Source organism: Dendrobates tinctorius, unplaced genomic scaffold (assembly GCF_039654945.1).
Source record: "Dendrobates tinctorius isolate UK_male_01 unplaced genomic scaffold, ASM3965494v1 ptg000231l, whole genome shotgun sequence".
Taxonomy (NCBI): domain Eukaryota; kingdom Metazoa; phylum Chordata; class Amphibia; order Anura; family Dendrobatidae; genus Dendrobates; species Dendrobates tinctorius.
Window position 1 is genome coordinate 487,988 of NW_027361898.1, and position 15,144 is coordinate 503,131.

The 15,144-nt window shown below is 45.7% G+C and overlaps 1 protein-coding gene across 13 annotated transcripts in view; it reads left to right on the top strand.

Annotated features, from left to right (window-relative positions):
- Positions 1-1,749: 1,749 nt before the first annotated feature.
- The window catches only part of FNBP1 (formin binding protein 1), a 116,200-nt gene continuing 102,805 nt past the window's right edge, over positions 1,750-15,144 (top strand). For 9 of the 13 annotated variants that reach the window (XM_073555915.1, XM_073555913.1, XM_073555917.1 and 6 more), the window contains exon 1: positions 1,751-2,117. In XM_073555915.1, coding sequence (XP_073412016.1) covers positions 2,094-2,117 — 24 coding nt within the window. In that variant the 5' untranslated portion in view covers positions 1,751-2,093. Of the gene's footprint in view, positions 2,118-15,013; positions 15,047-15,144 lie in introns of those variants that run through there. The other 4 variants (XM_073555912.1, XM_073555916.1, XM_073555924.1 and 1 more) reach the window with 3 other exon arrangements.

Here is a 15,144-nt window from a genome sequence, read left to right on the forward strand (position 1 = left end):
GTTGTGGGGTCACTGTGCTGTCTCAGGCTCTAAGCCCTACAGGACTGTCTGGGCTCCCTGACCCTAATAACGCTATTCAGAAAATATTCCTGGCTTACCTACAGTAGGCCCCTCCTGTTAACTATTACTTCTCGTGCGCTAAAGTCCCATTATGCCCCCTCTAGTGGACTATTTACATTACTACACTAAAACACAGTATACAGTTATGTACACTGCGCATTAATCATTTAGAAAGAGGGGTGGGGTACATGTCAGTCCTGATACACCTCTTTCACCCTCTTGACAGTTGATGAGCTTTGTCTGCTACTTGATATCTCTGCTTCATTTATGAGCTGTTACCTGAGTTGCTATCAGTGGTTTCTGAGACTGGTACCTTATGAACTTATCCTCTGCAGCAGAAGTAATTCTTGGTCTGCATCTTTCCTGGGGTTGCCATAATTAGAGCCAGCTTCATCACAGCAAATGATTTGCATGACTGCACTTGAGGACATCTTCAAGGTTCCAGCAATTTTCTGGATGACCAGTCTTCATTAGGATGGACTTTGGTTCCTCTTAGTTGAGTTACTCCTTGCCGTATTCTGAAGAAGTAACAAGAAGAAATGGGGACGGTGTCTCCCGAGTGCTGCCGACAAGGCGGATGAAGTCATTGTAGTAGAGAATGGATTTATTGATTAAAACAACGTGTTTCAGGGACGGTCCAACCCTTCATCAGTCTGTAAATCACATCTAACACCCTCATGATCGCTTCCCCACAGCGATCTCCAGGTTTGTATTTAGAGAAAATTGGAAAACAATTGTATTAATACCAAATTAGGATGAATTAGCTTTATATATATATATATATATATATATATATATAGATGAAAAATGTTATATAGATAAAAAATACTACATCCTCTGAGTTATAAAAATAACACGTATAAAATGTGTCCAAGAAGTTCCTCAATACAAAGCTGATCACCCCATGGGCATGCTTCCATCTGTTGTCTGCACTGATGGGGATCGTGTATCTGTGCTACAGGGGCATTAATGGAGCTACAGAGCCTGGGGGGCAAGACTATAAATGCAAGGTGCAGCAGAATGAAGCCCCCTAGAGACCACAGGGATCAGAGGTCACTGAGGTCATCCAGAAGGACTGGCCACACAGCGGCTCCTGCTCTAGAGGACTTGCTGCGACCAGCACAGCTGCACAGAACACCCCCCATGAGCGAACATCATGGTGCATTTCCTTCTGCCGTCACCAGAGGGAGCTCATAGCACTTACATGAAGAAGCTCAATGGCTCCCCCTGCAGGCGCGCGTACACATTATTTTACTACGTGATTGTTCAGCTGAGCAGGGGGGGGTTCGGAGCAGTGTCTCAGGAAACTCGAGCTGCGACACTTCAAGAAAAATGAAGCACTTTACTGCCTCTCTAGCCCTTCAACATCACATAAAAGATGTAGCCCACCAGGTACAACCCCACAGCCTCCGTCCACATCTCCTTATGAAACATAAGGTCATTCATGTAACCAGTTGAAAGACTCCGTATATTGGAGGCCTGCGCACTCAGACGATAATAAATAATAATCCGAATGTCGCTGTGCAGTTTCTGGCCACCAGGGGTCGTCGCAGCACCTTTGCCCATTGGGCTCCGATAAACCGTTATAATACGGAATCCGCGCTCCCGAGCTGTCAAACCTGACCCCGCCCACTGAGCACCGCCTTCTAGCACATATTACATGAGGGTGGAGCCTGCTTCCGTAGTGGAGACTAGACGGATAACGCCTCTGTTTCGGTCCATCCACTGAGCGACTGGGGGCGGAGCTTGTTGCCACAGCAGTGGCAGCAGGCCACGCCCGCCACCAGGACGCGCGTCTCTCAGGAGTGCGCGCTCCCGCGGTTCCTCCCGGACTGGCTGTGGTCCAGCACCTCCGCTCCTTCAAGGGGGACGATACACCCGGATCCAGCGGACACAGGCAGGAGGCACGGGGACACTGGAGGGACGCCCGACACTGACACCGGAGAGGGCACCGCAGAGACACGCCTACCCGGACACTGCCCGTTATCCTGCGGCACTGAGCGGGTGACGGTCCCCGCCGCCCCCGGGACACCATGAGCTGGGGCACCGAGCTGTGGGTGAGGGGACGAATGTATATACCGAGTGCAATGTACAAAGTATATATATGTGTAATTATCTACGTCTATATACCACACATCACCCCGTATACTGCACCATGTACTGTATATACCTCTATATACCACACATCACCCCGTATACTGCACCATGTACTGTATATACCTCTATATACCACACATCACCCCGTATACTGCACCATGTACTGTATATACCTCTATATACCACACTTCACCCTGTATACTGCACTGTGTACTGTATATACCTCTATATACCACACTTCACCCTGTATACTGCACCATGTACTGTATATACCTCTATATACCACACATCACCCCGTATACTGCACCGTGTACTGTATATACCTCTATATACCACACATCACCCCGTATACTGCACCATGTACTGTATATACCTCTATATACCACACTTCACCCTGTATACTGCACCATGTACTGTATATACCTCTATATACCACACTTCACCCTGTATACTGCACTGTGTACTGTATATACCTCTATATACCACACATCACCCCGTATACTGCACCATGTACTGTATATACCTCTATATACCACACTTCACCCTGTATACTGCACCATGTACTGTATATACCTCTATATACCACACTTCACCCTGTATACTGCACTGTGTACTGTATATACCTCTATATACCACACATCACCCCGTATACTGCACCATGTACTGTATATACCTCTATATACCACACTTCACCCTGTATACTGCACCATGTACTGTATATACCTCTATATACCACACTTCACCCTGTATACTGCACTGTGTACTGTATACACCTCTATATACCACACATCACCCCGTATACACCTCTATACACCACACATCACCCTGTATACTGCACTGTGGACTGTATATACCTCTATATACCACACATCACCCCGTATACTGCACCGTGTACTGTATACACCTCTATATACCACACATCACCCCGTATACTGCACCGTGTACTGTATACACCTCTATATACCACACATCACTCCGTATACACCTCTATATACCACACATCACCCCGTATACACCTCTATATACCACACATCACCCCGTATACACCTCTATATACCACACATCACCCCGTATACACCTCTATATACCACACATCACCCCGTATACAGCTCTGTATACCACACATCACCCTGTATACTGCACTGTGGACTGTATATACCACACATCACCCCGTATACTGCACTGTGTAATGTATATACCTCTATATACCACACATCACCCCGTATACTGCACCGTGTACTGTATACACCTCTATATACCACACATACACACCGTATCCTGCACTGTGTAATGTATACACCTCTATATGCCACACATCACTCCGTATACACCTCTATATACCACACATCACCCCGTATACACCACACATCACCCTGTATACTGCACTATGGACTGTATATACCTCTATATACCACACATCACCCCGTATACTGCACCGTGTACTGTATACACCTCTATATACCACACATCACCCCGTATACTGCACCGTGTACTGTATACACCTCTATATACCACACATCACCCCGTATACTGCACCGTGTACTGTATACACCTCTATATATTCAAAATTCAAAGAAACTTTATTGGCAGGACTAAATACACATTAGTTTTGCCAAAGCAAGTGTACAAAAGGGAATAGGGACTGTAGGGATGTTGGGTAGGGGCTGTAGGAAAGGTGGATGGGGGCAGATCCAGGATGTGGCTATAGAAGTCCATGGCATAGGGAAGGTGGATGGGGGCAGATCCAGGATGGGGGCTATAGAAGTCCATGGCATAGGGAAGGTGGATGGGGGCAGATCCAGGATGGGGCCTATAGAAGTCCATGGCATAGGGAAGGGGGATGGGGGCAGATCCAGGATGGTGGCTATAGAAGTCCATGGCATAGGGAAGGTGGATGGGGGCAGATCCAGGATGGGGGCTATAGAAGTCCATGGCATAGGGAAGGTGGATGGGGGGATGGGGCAGATCCAGGATGGGGGCCATAGAAGTCCATGGCATATCATAGTTCTCTTTCTCGCAGTCTATGACATTCGCTCACATACCGCGCTGCTATCTCCACTGCTCTCTCTTCTTCCCCCAGCAGGATATATGTTTTCTTTTCCTCATTCATGGTGATGAAATCCGGGAAGAGATGTGAGAGTCTCCTGAAGTGAGTGTCCCTCACTGCTGAGTATTTGGGGCAGTGTAGCAGGAAGTGGGTCTCATCCTCCAGGGCCTCCTGGTCACAGTGCAGTCTTTCCTCCCTGGGCTTGTAGCTCTGCCTGTGTCGGACGGATTCGATGGCCAGACTGTGGGCACGGAGTCTATACCGGCTCAGGATCTTGCAGTCTCTGGGGTCCGGGAGTTTCTCCAGGTATGGAGCCAGTCTGTATTCTCTCTGTAGACTCCAGTACATGGTCAGTTTCTGTGAGCTGATGATGTCGTTCTTCCAGTCACTTACGTACCTCTCCTGGGCTTCGTCTACCATCTTCCTGATTCTGGCTTTTGTCAGGTTGTTGTGATTGGTGTTCTGGTCAGGTTGGGTTTGGGTGGGCTGTGCTGAGGGTCCTGGTTTTTCTGTTTCACCTACATTTGTCAGGGCTTTATGGTGATGGGAGCTTGGATTGCTCCTACGTAGGTGAGCCCAGAATAACAGTGCCCTCTTTAGAACCGTTAGGTGTAGAGGGAATCTGCCCAGCTCGGCCCGGCAAGCACTGTTGGAGGTACTCCGATGGACTTAGAGAAGGTGCTTGCAGAATTCCAGGTGGAATATTTCTGTTGGGCTGGAATCCCACCTAGACCAGTCTGGGTAGGTGTGAGGACCCCAGACTTCGCTGCCATACAGGAGGATTGGGGCGATGATAGAGTCGAAGATTTTTAATCAGACCCTTACTGGTGGCTTCAGATGGTAGAGTTTCCTTCGGATGGCATAGAAGGTTTTGCATGCCTTGTCTTTCAGGGTCTCTATGGCTTGTTTGAAGCTCCCTGATCAGTGAATCTCTAGGCCCAGGTAGGTATATTTGTCCGTTCCTGTAAGGGCGCAGTTGTTGAGGACAAATGAAGGGTGCTGGTCTGATTTTCTCTTTCTCTTCTGGAACACCATGATGTTGGTTTTCTTTAGGTTGACCGGTAGTGCCCAGGTGGAGCTTAATTTCGCTAAGATTTTCAGGGTCTTGGAGGCCTTTCTCGTTTGGTGACAGAAGCAGCAGGTCATCTGCACCATGTACTGTATATACCTCTATATACCACACATACACCCCGTATACTGCACCGTGTACTGTGTATATGCCACACATCACCCCGTATACTGTACCGTGTACTGTATATACCTCTATATACCACACATACACCCCGTATACTGCACCGTGTACTGTGTATATGCCACACATCACCCCGTATACTGCACCATGTACTGTATATACCACACATCACCCCGTATACTGTACTGTGTATATGCCACACATCACCCCGTATACTGCACCATGTACTGTATATGCCACACATCACCCCGTATACTGCACCATGTACTGTATATGCCACACATACACCCCGTATACTGCACATGTACTGTGTATATGCTGGGGGAAGAAGAGAGAACAGTGGAGATAGCAGCGCAATATGTGAACGAATGTCAGACTGCGAGAAAGACAGCCATGATATGCCATGGACTTCTATGGCCCCCACCCTGGATCTGCCCCATCCCCCCCATCCACCTTTTCTATGCCATGGACTTCTATGGCCCCCACCCTTGATATGCCCCATCCCCCCCCATCCACCTTCCCTATGCCATGGACTTCTATAGCCCCATCCTGGATCTGCCCCCATCCACCTTTCCTACAACCCCTACCCAACATATTTACTGTCCCTATCCCCATTCCCTTCTGTACACTTGCTTTGGCAAAACTAATGTGTATTTAGTCCTGCCAATAAAGCTTATTTGAATTGAATTGTATATACCACACATACACCCCGTATACTGCACCATGTACTGTATATACCTCTATATACCACACATCACCCCATATACTGCACCATTTACTGTATATACCTCTATATACCACACATACATGCTATATACTGTATATACCACACATACACCCCATATACTGCACTGTGTACTGTGTATTTACTACACATCACCCCATATATATTGCACTATATACTGCATGTACCTCTATATACCACACATCAAGCCATGTACTGTATATACCTCTATATACCACTCATCACCCCGTATACTGCTCCATGTACTGTATATACCTCTATATACCACACATCACCCCATATACTGCACCGTGTACTGTATACACCTCTATATACCACACCCCGTATATTACATCATGTACTATACATACCTCTATATACCACACATCACCCCATATACTGCACTATATATTGTTTGTACCTTTGTATACCACAAATACACCCCATATACTGCACCATGTACTGTATATACCTCTATGTACCACACATACACCCCCTGTATTGCACCAAGTACTGTATATACCTCTATATACCACATATACACCTCGTATACTGCACCATGTACTGTGTATACCTCTGTATACCACATATCACCTGTATACTGCACGTGTACTGTGTATATACCACACATCACCCCGTATATTATACTGTATATACCACACATATACCCTGTATACTGCGCCATGTACTGTATATACCTCTGTACCACACATATACCCCGTATACTGCACCATGTACTGTATATATCTCTGTTGGCCACACATCACCCCGTATACTGCACTGTGTACTGTATATACCACAAATACACCCCATATACTGCACCACGTACTATACATGCCTCTATATACCACACATCACCCTCGTATACTGTACCATGTACTGTATACACCTCTATATACCACAAATACACCCCGTATACTGCACCATGTACTGTATATACCTCTATAGACCGCACATCACCCCATATACTGCACCATGTACTGTATACACCTCTATATACCACACATTACCCTGTATACACCTCTATATACCACACATCACCTCGTATACTGCACCATGTACTGTATATACCTCTATATACCACACAGCACGCCATATACTGCACCGTGTACTGTATATACCTCTATATACCACACATCACCCCGTATACAGCACCATTTACTGTATATACCTCTATATACCACACATCACCTTGTATACTGCACCATGTACTATATATACCTCTATATACAACACATACACCCATAAACTGCACCATGTACTGTATATACCTCTATATACCACACATACACCCATAAACTGCACCATGTACTGTATATACCTCTATATACCACACATCACCCCATATACTGCACCATGTACTGTATATACCTCTATATACCACACATCACGCCATATACTGCACCGTGTACTGTACACACCTCTATATACCACACATCACACCATATACTGCACCGTGTACTGTATACACCTCTATATACCACACATCACCCCGTATACTGCACCGTGTACTGTATACACCTCTATATACCACACATCACCCTGTATACTACACTGTGTACTGTATACACCTCTATATACCACACATACACCCCGTGTACTGTATACACCTCTATATACCACACATCACCCCGTATACGGCTCCATGTACTGTATATACCTCTATATACCACACATCACCCCGTATACTGCACTGTGTACTGTATACACCTCTATATACCACACATACACCCCGTGTACTGTATACACCTCTATATACCACACATACACCCCGTGTACTGTATACACCTCTATATACCACACATACATCCCGTATACTGCACCGTGTACTGTATACACCTATATACTACACATTACCCCATTTACTGCACCATCTACTGTATATACCTCTATATACCACACATACACCCCGTATACTGCACCGTGTACTGTATATACCTCTATAGACCACACATCACCCCATATACTGCACCATGTACTGTATACACCTCTATATACCACACATTACCCCGTATACACCTCTATATACCACACATCACCTCGTATACTGCACCATGTACTGTATATACCTCTATATACCACACATCACGCCATATACTGCACCTTGTACTGTATACACCTCTATATACCACACATCACGCCATATACTGCACCGTGTACTGTATATACCTATATATACCACACATCACCCCGTATACAGCACCATTTACTGTATATACCTCTATATACCACACATCACCTCGTATACTGCACCATGTACTATATATACCTCTATATACAACACATACACCCATAAACCACCATGTACTGTATATACCTCTATATACCACACATACACCCATAAACTGCACCATGTACTGTATATACCTCTATATACCACACATCACCCCATATACTGCACCATGTACTGTACACACCTCTATATACCACACATCACACCATATACTGCACCGTGTACTGTATACACCTCTATATACCACACATCACCCCGTATACTGCACCGTGTACTGTATACACCTCTATATACCACACATCACCCTGTATACTACACTGTGGACTGTATACACCTCTATATACCACACATACACCCCGTGTACTGTATACACCTCTATATACCACACATCACCCCGTATACGGCTCCATGTACTGTATATACCTCTATATACCACACATCACCCCGTATACTGCACTGTGTACTGTATACACCTCTATATACCACACATCACCCCATATACTGCACCATGTACTGTACACACCTCTATATACCACACATCACACCATATACTGCACCGTGTACTGTATACACCTCTATATACCACACATCACCCCGTATACTGCACCGTGTACTGTATACACCTCTATATACCACACATCACCCTGTATACTACACTGTGGACTGTATACACCTCTATATACCACACATACACCCCGTGTACTGTATACACCTCTATATACCACACATCACCCCGTATACTGCACTGTGTACTGTATACACCTCTATATACCACACATACACCCCGTGTACTGTATACACCTCTATATACCACACATACACCCCGTGTACTGTATACACCTCTATATACCACACATACACCCCGTATACTGCACCATGTACTGTATACACCTATATACTACACATTACCCCATTTACTGTACCATCTACTGTATATACCTCTATATACCACACATACACCCCGTATACTGCACCGTGTACTGTATACACCTATATACCACACATTACCCCATTTACTGCACCATCTACTGTACTATGTACCATGTGCTATAACCTGTAAACCTGTAATATATCATATATCTCCTGTATATAATGTCCTTGTACACAGGTGACTCCTGCCTCGTATACAGCTTATAACTCCTGTAGACAATGTGCTTATATAGACGTGATCCACCCTGTGTACAGCGTATATATTCTGTATACAATGTCCTTTTACTGAGGTGACCCCACCTCCCTCTGTATACAGCATATAACGCCTGTATATAATGTGCTTATACATAGGTGACCCCCTGTATACGGCGTACATCTTGTGTATGTAATGTCCTTATACAGAGGGTGACCCCCTGTATACGGTGTACATCTTGTGTGTGTAATGTCCTTATACAGAGGTGATCCACCGATATATATCTGCATCTCACAAAATTAGAATATCATTAAAAAGTTTTTATTTCAGTTCTTCAATACCAAAAGTGAAACTTGTATATTATATAGAGTCATTACACACAGAGTGATCTATTTCACGTGTTTATTTCTGTTAAAGTTGATGATTATGGCGTACAGCCAATGAAAACCCAAATCCGAATGTAGGTCCACTGTGTTTTATCAAGACCAAAGTCAGTGCAGCCGTCTACCTGGAAATTTTAGAGCACTTCATGCTTCCCTCTGCCGACAAGCTTTTTGGAGATGGAAATGTCAGTCTCCAGTAGGACTTGGCACCTGTCCACACTGCCAAAAGTACCAATACCTGGTTTACAAACAACAGTATCACTGTGCTTGATTGGCCAGCAAACTCGTCTGACCTTAACCCCATAGAGAATCTATGGGGTATCGTCAAGAGGAAGATGAGACACCAGACCCAACAATGCAGACGAGCTGAAGGCTGCTATCAAAGCAACCTGGTCTTCTTTAACACCTCAGCAGTGCCACAGGCTGATTGCCTCCATGCCACGCCGCATTGATGCATTAATTGATGCCAAAGGAGCCTCGACCAAGTATTAAAAGGAATCTGTCACCCTTTTTTTCGGCTTGCAGCTGCCGGCATAGACATCAGGGGCTTATCTACAGCATTCTGTAATGCTGTAGATAAGCCTCTGATGTAACCTGAAAGAGAAGAAAAACACGTTGGATTATACTCACCGGGGTGGGCGGTCCGGTCCGGTGGGCGTTGTGGTCCAGGCCGACGCCTCCCTTCTTCATGCGATGACATCCTCTTCTCCCGTCCTGTAATGGCTGCGGCGCAAGCGCACTGCTCTGCCCTGTTGAGAGCAGGGTCCTGCAGTGCGCAGACGTCGGGAGAGGTCCGGCGCCTGCACACTACAGAATTCTGCTCTGCCCTCAACAGGGCAGAGCAGTGCGCTTGCGCCGCAGCCATTACAGGACGGGAGAAGAGGACGTCATCGCATGAAGAAGGTAGGCGTTGGACCGGACCGCAACGCCCACCGGACCGCCCACCCCGGTGAGTATAATCTTTTGTGTTTTTCTTCTCTTTCAGGTTACATCAGATGCTTATCTACAGCATTACAGAATGCTGTAGATAAGCCCCCGATGTCTATGCCGGCAGCTGCAAGCCGAAAAAAAGGGTGACAGATTCCCTTTAAGTGCATTTACTGAATATACATTTCAGTAGGCCAATGTTTCAGATTTTAAAATCATTTTTCAAGCTGGTGTTATAAAGTATTCTAATTTACTGAGATAATGACTTTTGGGTTTTCATTGGCTGTAAGCCATAATCATCAACATTAACAGAAATAAACACTTGAAATACATCACTCTGTAATGACTCTATGTATTGTATTTACTTGTGTATAAGCTGAGATTTTCAGCCCATTTTTTTTGGACTGAAAGTCCCCCTCTCGGCTTATACATGGGTCATATACCTGGGGGTCGGTGGGGGAGCGGTGGTGTCAGAGATCATACTTACCTGTCCTGCCGCGGTGTCTGCAGCCTCGCTCGCTTCTCCACTGTCTCCTTTCCTGTCTTCAGCGGTCATGTGGTACCGCTCATTACACTCATGAATATGCGCATATTCATGAGTGTAATGAGCGGTACCACGTTACCGCTGAAGACAGGAAGGGAGACAGCAGAGAAGCGAGGCTGCAGAGACCGCGGCAGGATGGGTGAGTATAGCGATATTCACCTGTCCCCCGGTCCATCGCTGCTCACAGCTGTCTCTGCTGCTTCCTGTGTCAGTGACATTTAGGCAGCAGGGGGCGCGGTGACGTGGTTAGTGCGCGCCGCCCCTCTGCTGGCTGAACAGTCACTGACACAGGAAGCGGCAGACAGCGGAGATGGACCCAGGAGAGGTGAGAATGGCATTTTTTTGCAGCATATGGGGGCATATTCTATGGAACAGCATATGGGGCATAGTCTCTGGAGCACCATATGGGGCATATTCTATGGGGCAACATATGGGGGCATAGTCTATGGGGCAGCATATGTGGGTGTAATCTATGGAGCAGCATATGGGGACATATAGTCTATGAATTCCACCCTCGGCTTATACACGAGTCAATAAGTTTTTTTTGTAGCAAAATTAGGGCGTCGGCTTATACACGGGTCAGCTTATACAAGAGTATATACGGTAATATGAGTTTCACTTTTTGTATTGAAGAACTGAAATAAATGAACTTTTTGTTGGTCTAATTTTGTGAGATGCACCTGTATGTTCTGTATGTAATGTCCTTATACAGAGGTAACCCCCGTGTATACTGTGTATATCTCCTGTATGTAATATCCTTATTCAGAGGTGACCCCCTGTATACAGCATATATCTCCTGTATATAGTGTCCCTATAAAGAAGTGACCCCTCCCCATATACAGCATACAGTTGTGGCCAAAAGTATTGACACCCCTGCAATTCTATCAGACAATACTCAGTTTCTTTCTGAAAATGATTGCAAACACAAATTCTTTGGTATTATTATCTTCATTTAATTTGTCTTAAATGAAAAAACACGAAAGAGAATGAAACAAAAAGCAAAACATTGATCGTTTCACACACAACTCCAAAAATGGGCCAGACAAAAGTATTGGCACCCTCAGCCTAATACTTGGTTGCACAACCTTTAGCCAAAATAACTGCGACCAACCGCTTCCGGTAACCATCAATGAGTTTCTTACTATGCTCTGCTGGAATTTTAGACCATTCTTCTTTGGCAAACTGCTCCAGGTCCCTGATATTTGAAGGGTGCCTTCTCCAAACTGCCATTTTTAGATCTCTCCACAGGTGTGCTATGGGATTCAGGTCTGGACTCATTGCTGGCCACCTTAGAAGTCTCCAGTGCTTTCTCTCAAACCATTTTCTAGTGCTTTTTGAAGTGTGTTTTGGGTCATTGTCCTGCTGGAAGACCCATGACCTCTGAGGGAGACCCAGCTTTCTCACACTGGGCCCTACATTATGCTGCTAAATTTGTTGGTAGTCTTCTGACTTCATAATGCCATGCACACGGTCAAGCAGTCCAGTGCCAGAGGCAGCAAAGCAACCCCAAAACATCAGGGAACCTCCGCCATGTTTGACTGTAGGGACCGTGTTCTTTTCTTTGAATGCCTTTTTTTTTTTTTTCTCCTGTAAACTCTGTTGATTCCTTTGCCCAAAAAGCTCTACTTTTGTCTCATCTGACCAGAGAACATTCTTCCAAAACGTTTTAGGCTTTTTCAGGTAAGTTTTGGCAAACTCCAGCCTGGCTTTTTTATGTCTCGGGGTAAGAATTGGGGTCTTCCTGGGTCTCCTACCATGCAGTCCCTTTTCATTCAGACACCGACTGATAGTACGGGTTGACACTGTTGTACCCTCGGACTGCAGGGCAGCTTGAACTTGTTTGGATGTTAGTCGAGGTTCTTTATCCAACATCCGCATAATCTTGCGTTGAAATCTCTTGTCAATTTTTCTTTTCCGTCCACATCTAGGGAGGTTAGCCACAGTGCCATGGGCTTTAAACTTCTTGATGACACTGCGCACGGTAGACACAGGAACATTCAGGTCTTTGGAGATGGACTTGTAGCCTTGAGATTGCTCATGCTTCCTCACAATTTGGTTTCTCAAGTCCTCAGACAGTTCTTTGGTCTTCTTTCTTTTCTCCATGCTCAATGTGGTACACACAAGGACACAGGACAGAGGTTGTGTCAACTTTAATCCATGTCAACTGGCTGCAAGTGTGATTTAGTTAGTGCCAACACCTGTTAGGTGCCACAGGTAAGTTACAGGTGCTGTTAATTACACAAATTACAGAACCATCACATGATTTTTCGAACAGTGCCAATACTTTTGTCCACCCTCTTTTTTATGTTTGGTGTGGAATTATATCCAACTTGGCTTTAGGACAATTCTTTTTCTGTTTTTTCATTTAAGACAAATTAAATGAAGATAATAATACCAAAGAATGTGTTTGCAATCATTTTCAGGAAGAAACTGAGTATTATCTGACAGAATTGCAGGGGTGTCAATACTTTTGGCCACAACTGTATATCTTCCGTATGCAATGTCCTTATACAGAGGTAACCTCCCTGTATATTAGGCTGACCTCCTGTTCTGCTCTCAGCCCACACATGCATACTGCATGACGGGACATTGATAGTAATCAGTGAGATGATAGCAACCTATGGGACCCCAAAATGTCAGCCCAGCGTGTAACAACCGTTTGGTGGGATGTGCTGGGTTCCTGATCTCACCCTCCGTGTCTATGCCTTGTACCCACTTTCTTATGTGACTTTGTCCATATCATTGGGCGCCTCGTGTATCCCACCTTTTGCCTTTCTGTTGCGCCCACAGTGATTTCTTGCTCAGACGCCTCCTTCAGTTGTCAGAGCTTCCATCACTGTGTCTGCTGCAGGTCTGGATGCAGCTGATCAGGTGGCAGGGCTTGGTGCTGCCCATTACTGCCAGGACCTGTGCCCTGAGTTATCATAGATCTAACCTCTGACCTGTCTCCTCCAGTACATCCTGACTGCTGCTGGCTGGAGGGGCACACATTAGGGCTGTGTCACACATCAGTTTTTTCCCATCAGTCAAGATCCGCCAATTTTTGTAAAAAACGGATCCGCCAAAAAAGGGGAGGATCCGTTTTTTACACCCATAGACTTACATTATTGTACGGATCCGCCAAGATTTTAGCGGCTCCCGGGCGGATGAGACGGACCCTGCAACTTTTTTTGCAGTGACGGTCCGCTATTTTCACTCCGGGAGGCCATTTAACCCTTGACTACCATCCCGGTAGCCGCTAAAATCTCTCTTTCTCATCGCGCCGATATCTTCTCGCGGACATCTCTGCTATGCCGCGAGATCGCGCCGATATCTTCTCGCGCCCATCTCTCCAATGCCGTGAGATCGCGCCGATATCTTCTCGCCCCCATCTCTCCAATGCCGCGAGATCGCGCCGATATCGTCTCGCGGCCATCTCTGCAAACGGGAGCGGGTTCCTTTAAATTCTAACCTTCCCCAGATCCGTCCATCCGCCACTCCGGTGACACCTGTTGCTGTCAGTCCGCCTGCGGATCCGTTTTTCGCTATTTTGGCGGATTTCGACTGACCTTAAAAACTGATGTGTGAAACAGGCCTTAGATGCAAGTGTCTGTGTTCTGTCTCTCTGGGGGGGAGTGAGGGCAGCTTTTTACTTTGTATCTTCTCCTTTCTGTTTGAAATAATTTGATACATTGTATTCTGCAGGAGTCCTGACCAATATGAACAGTTGTTGCAGGGTGAGAGGTGCATTGTTCTCTGCTCTGACTAATAGGGAGTTTCCTCACTAGGGGTTCCCCTCTTTTGCTAATAGTTCATATAGAGAGGCATTTCCTGA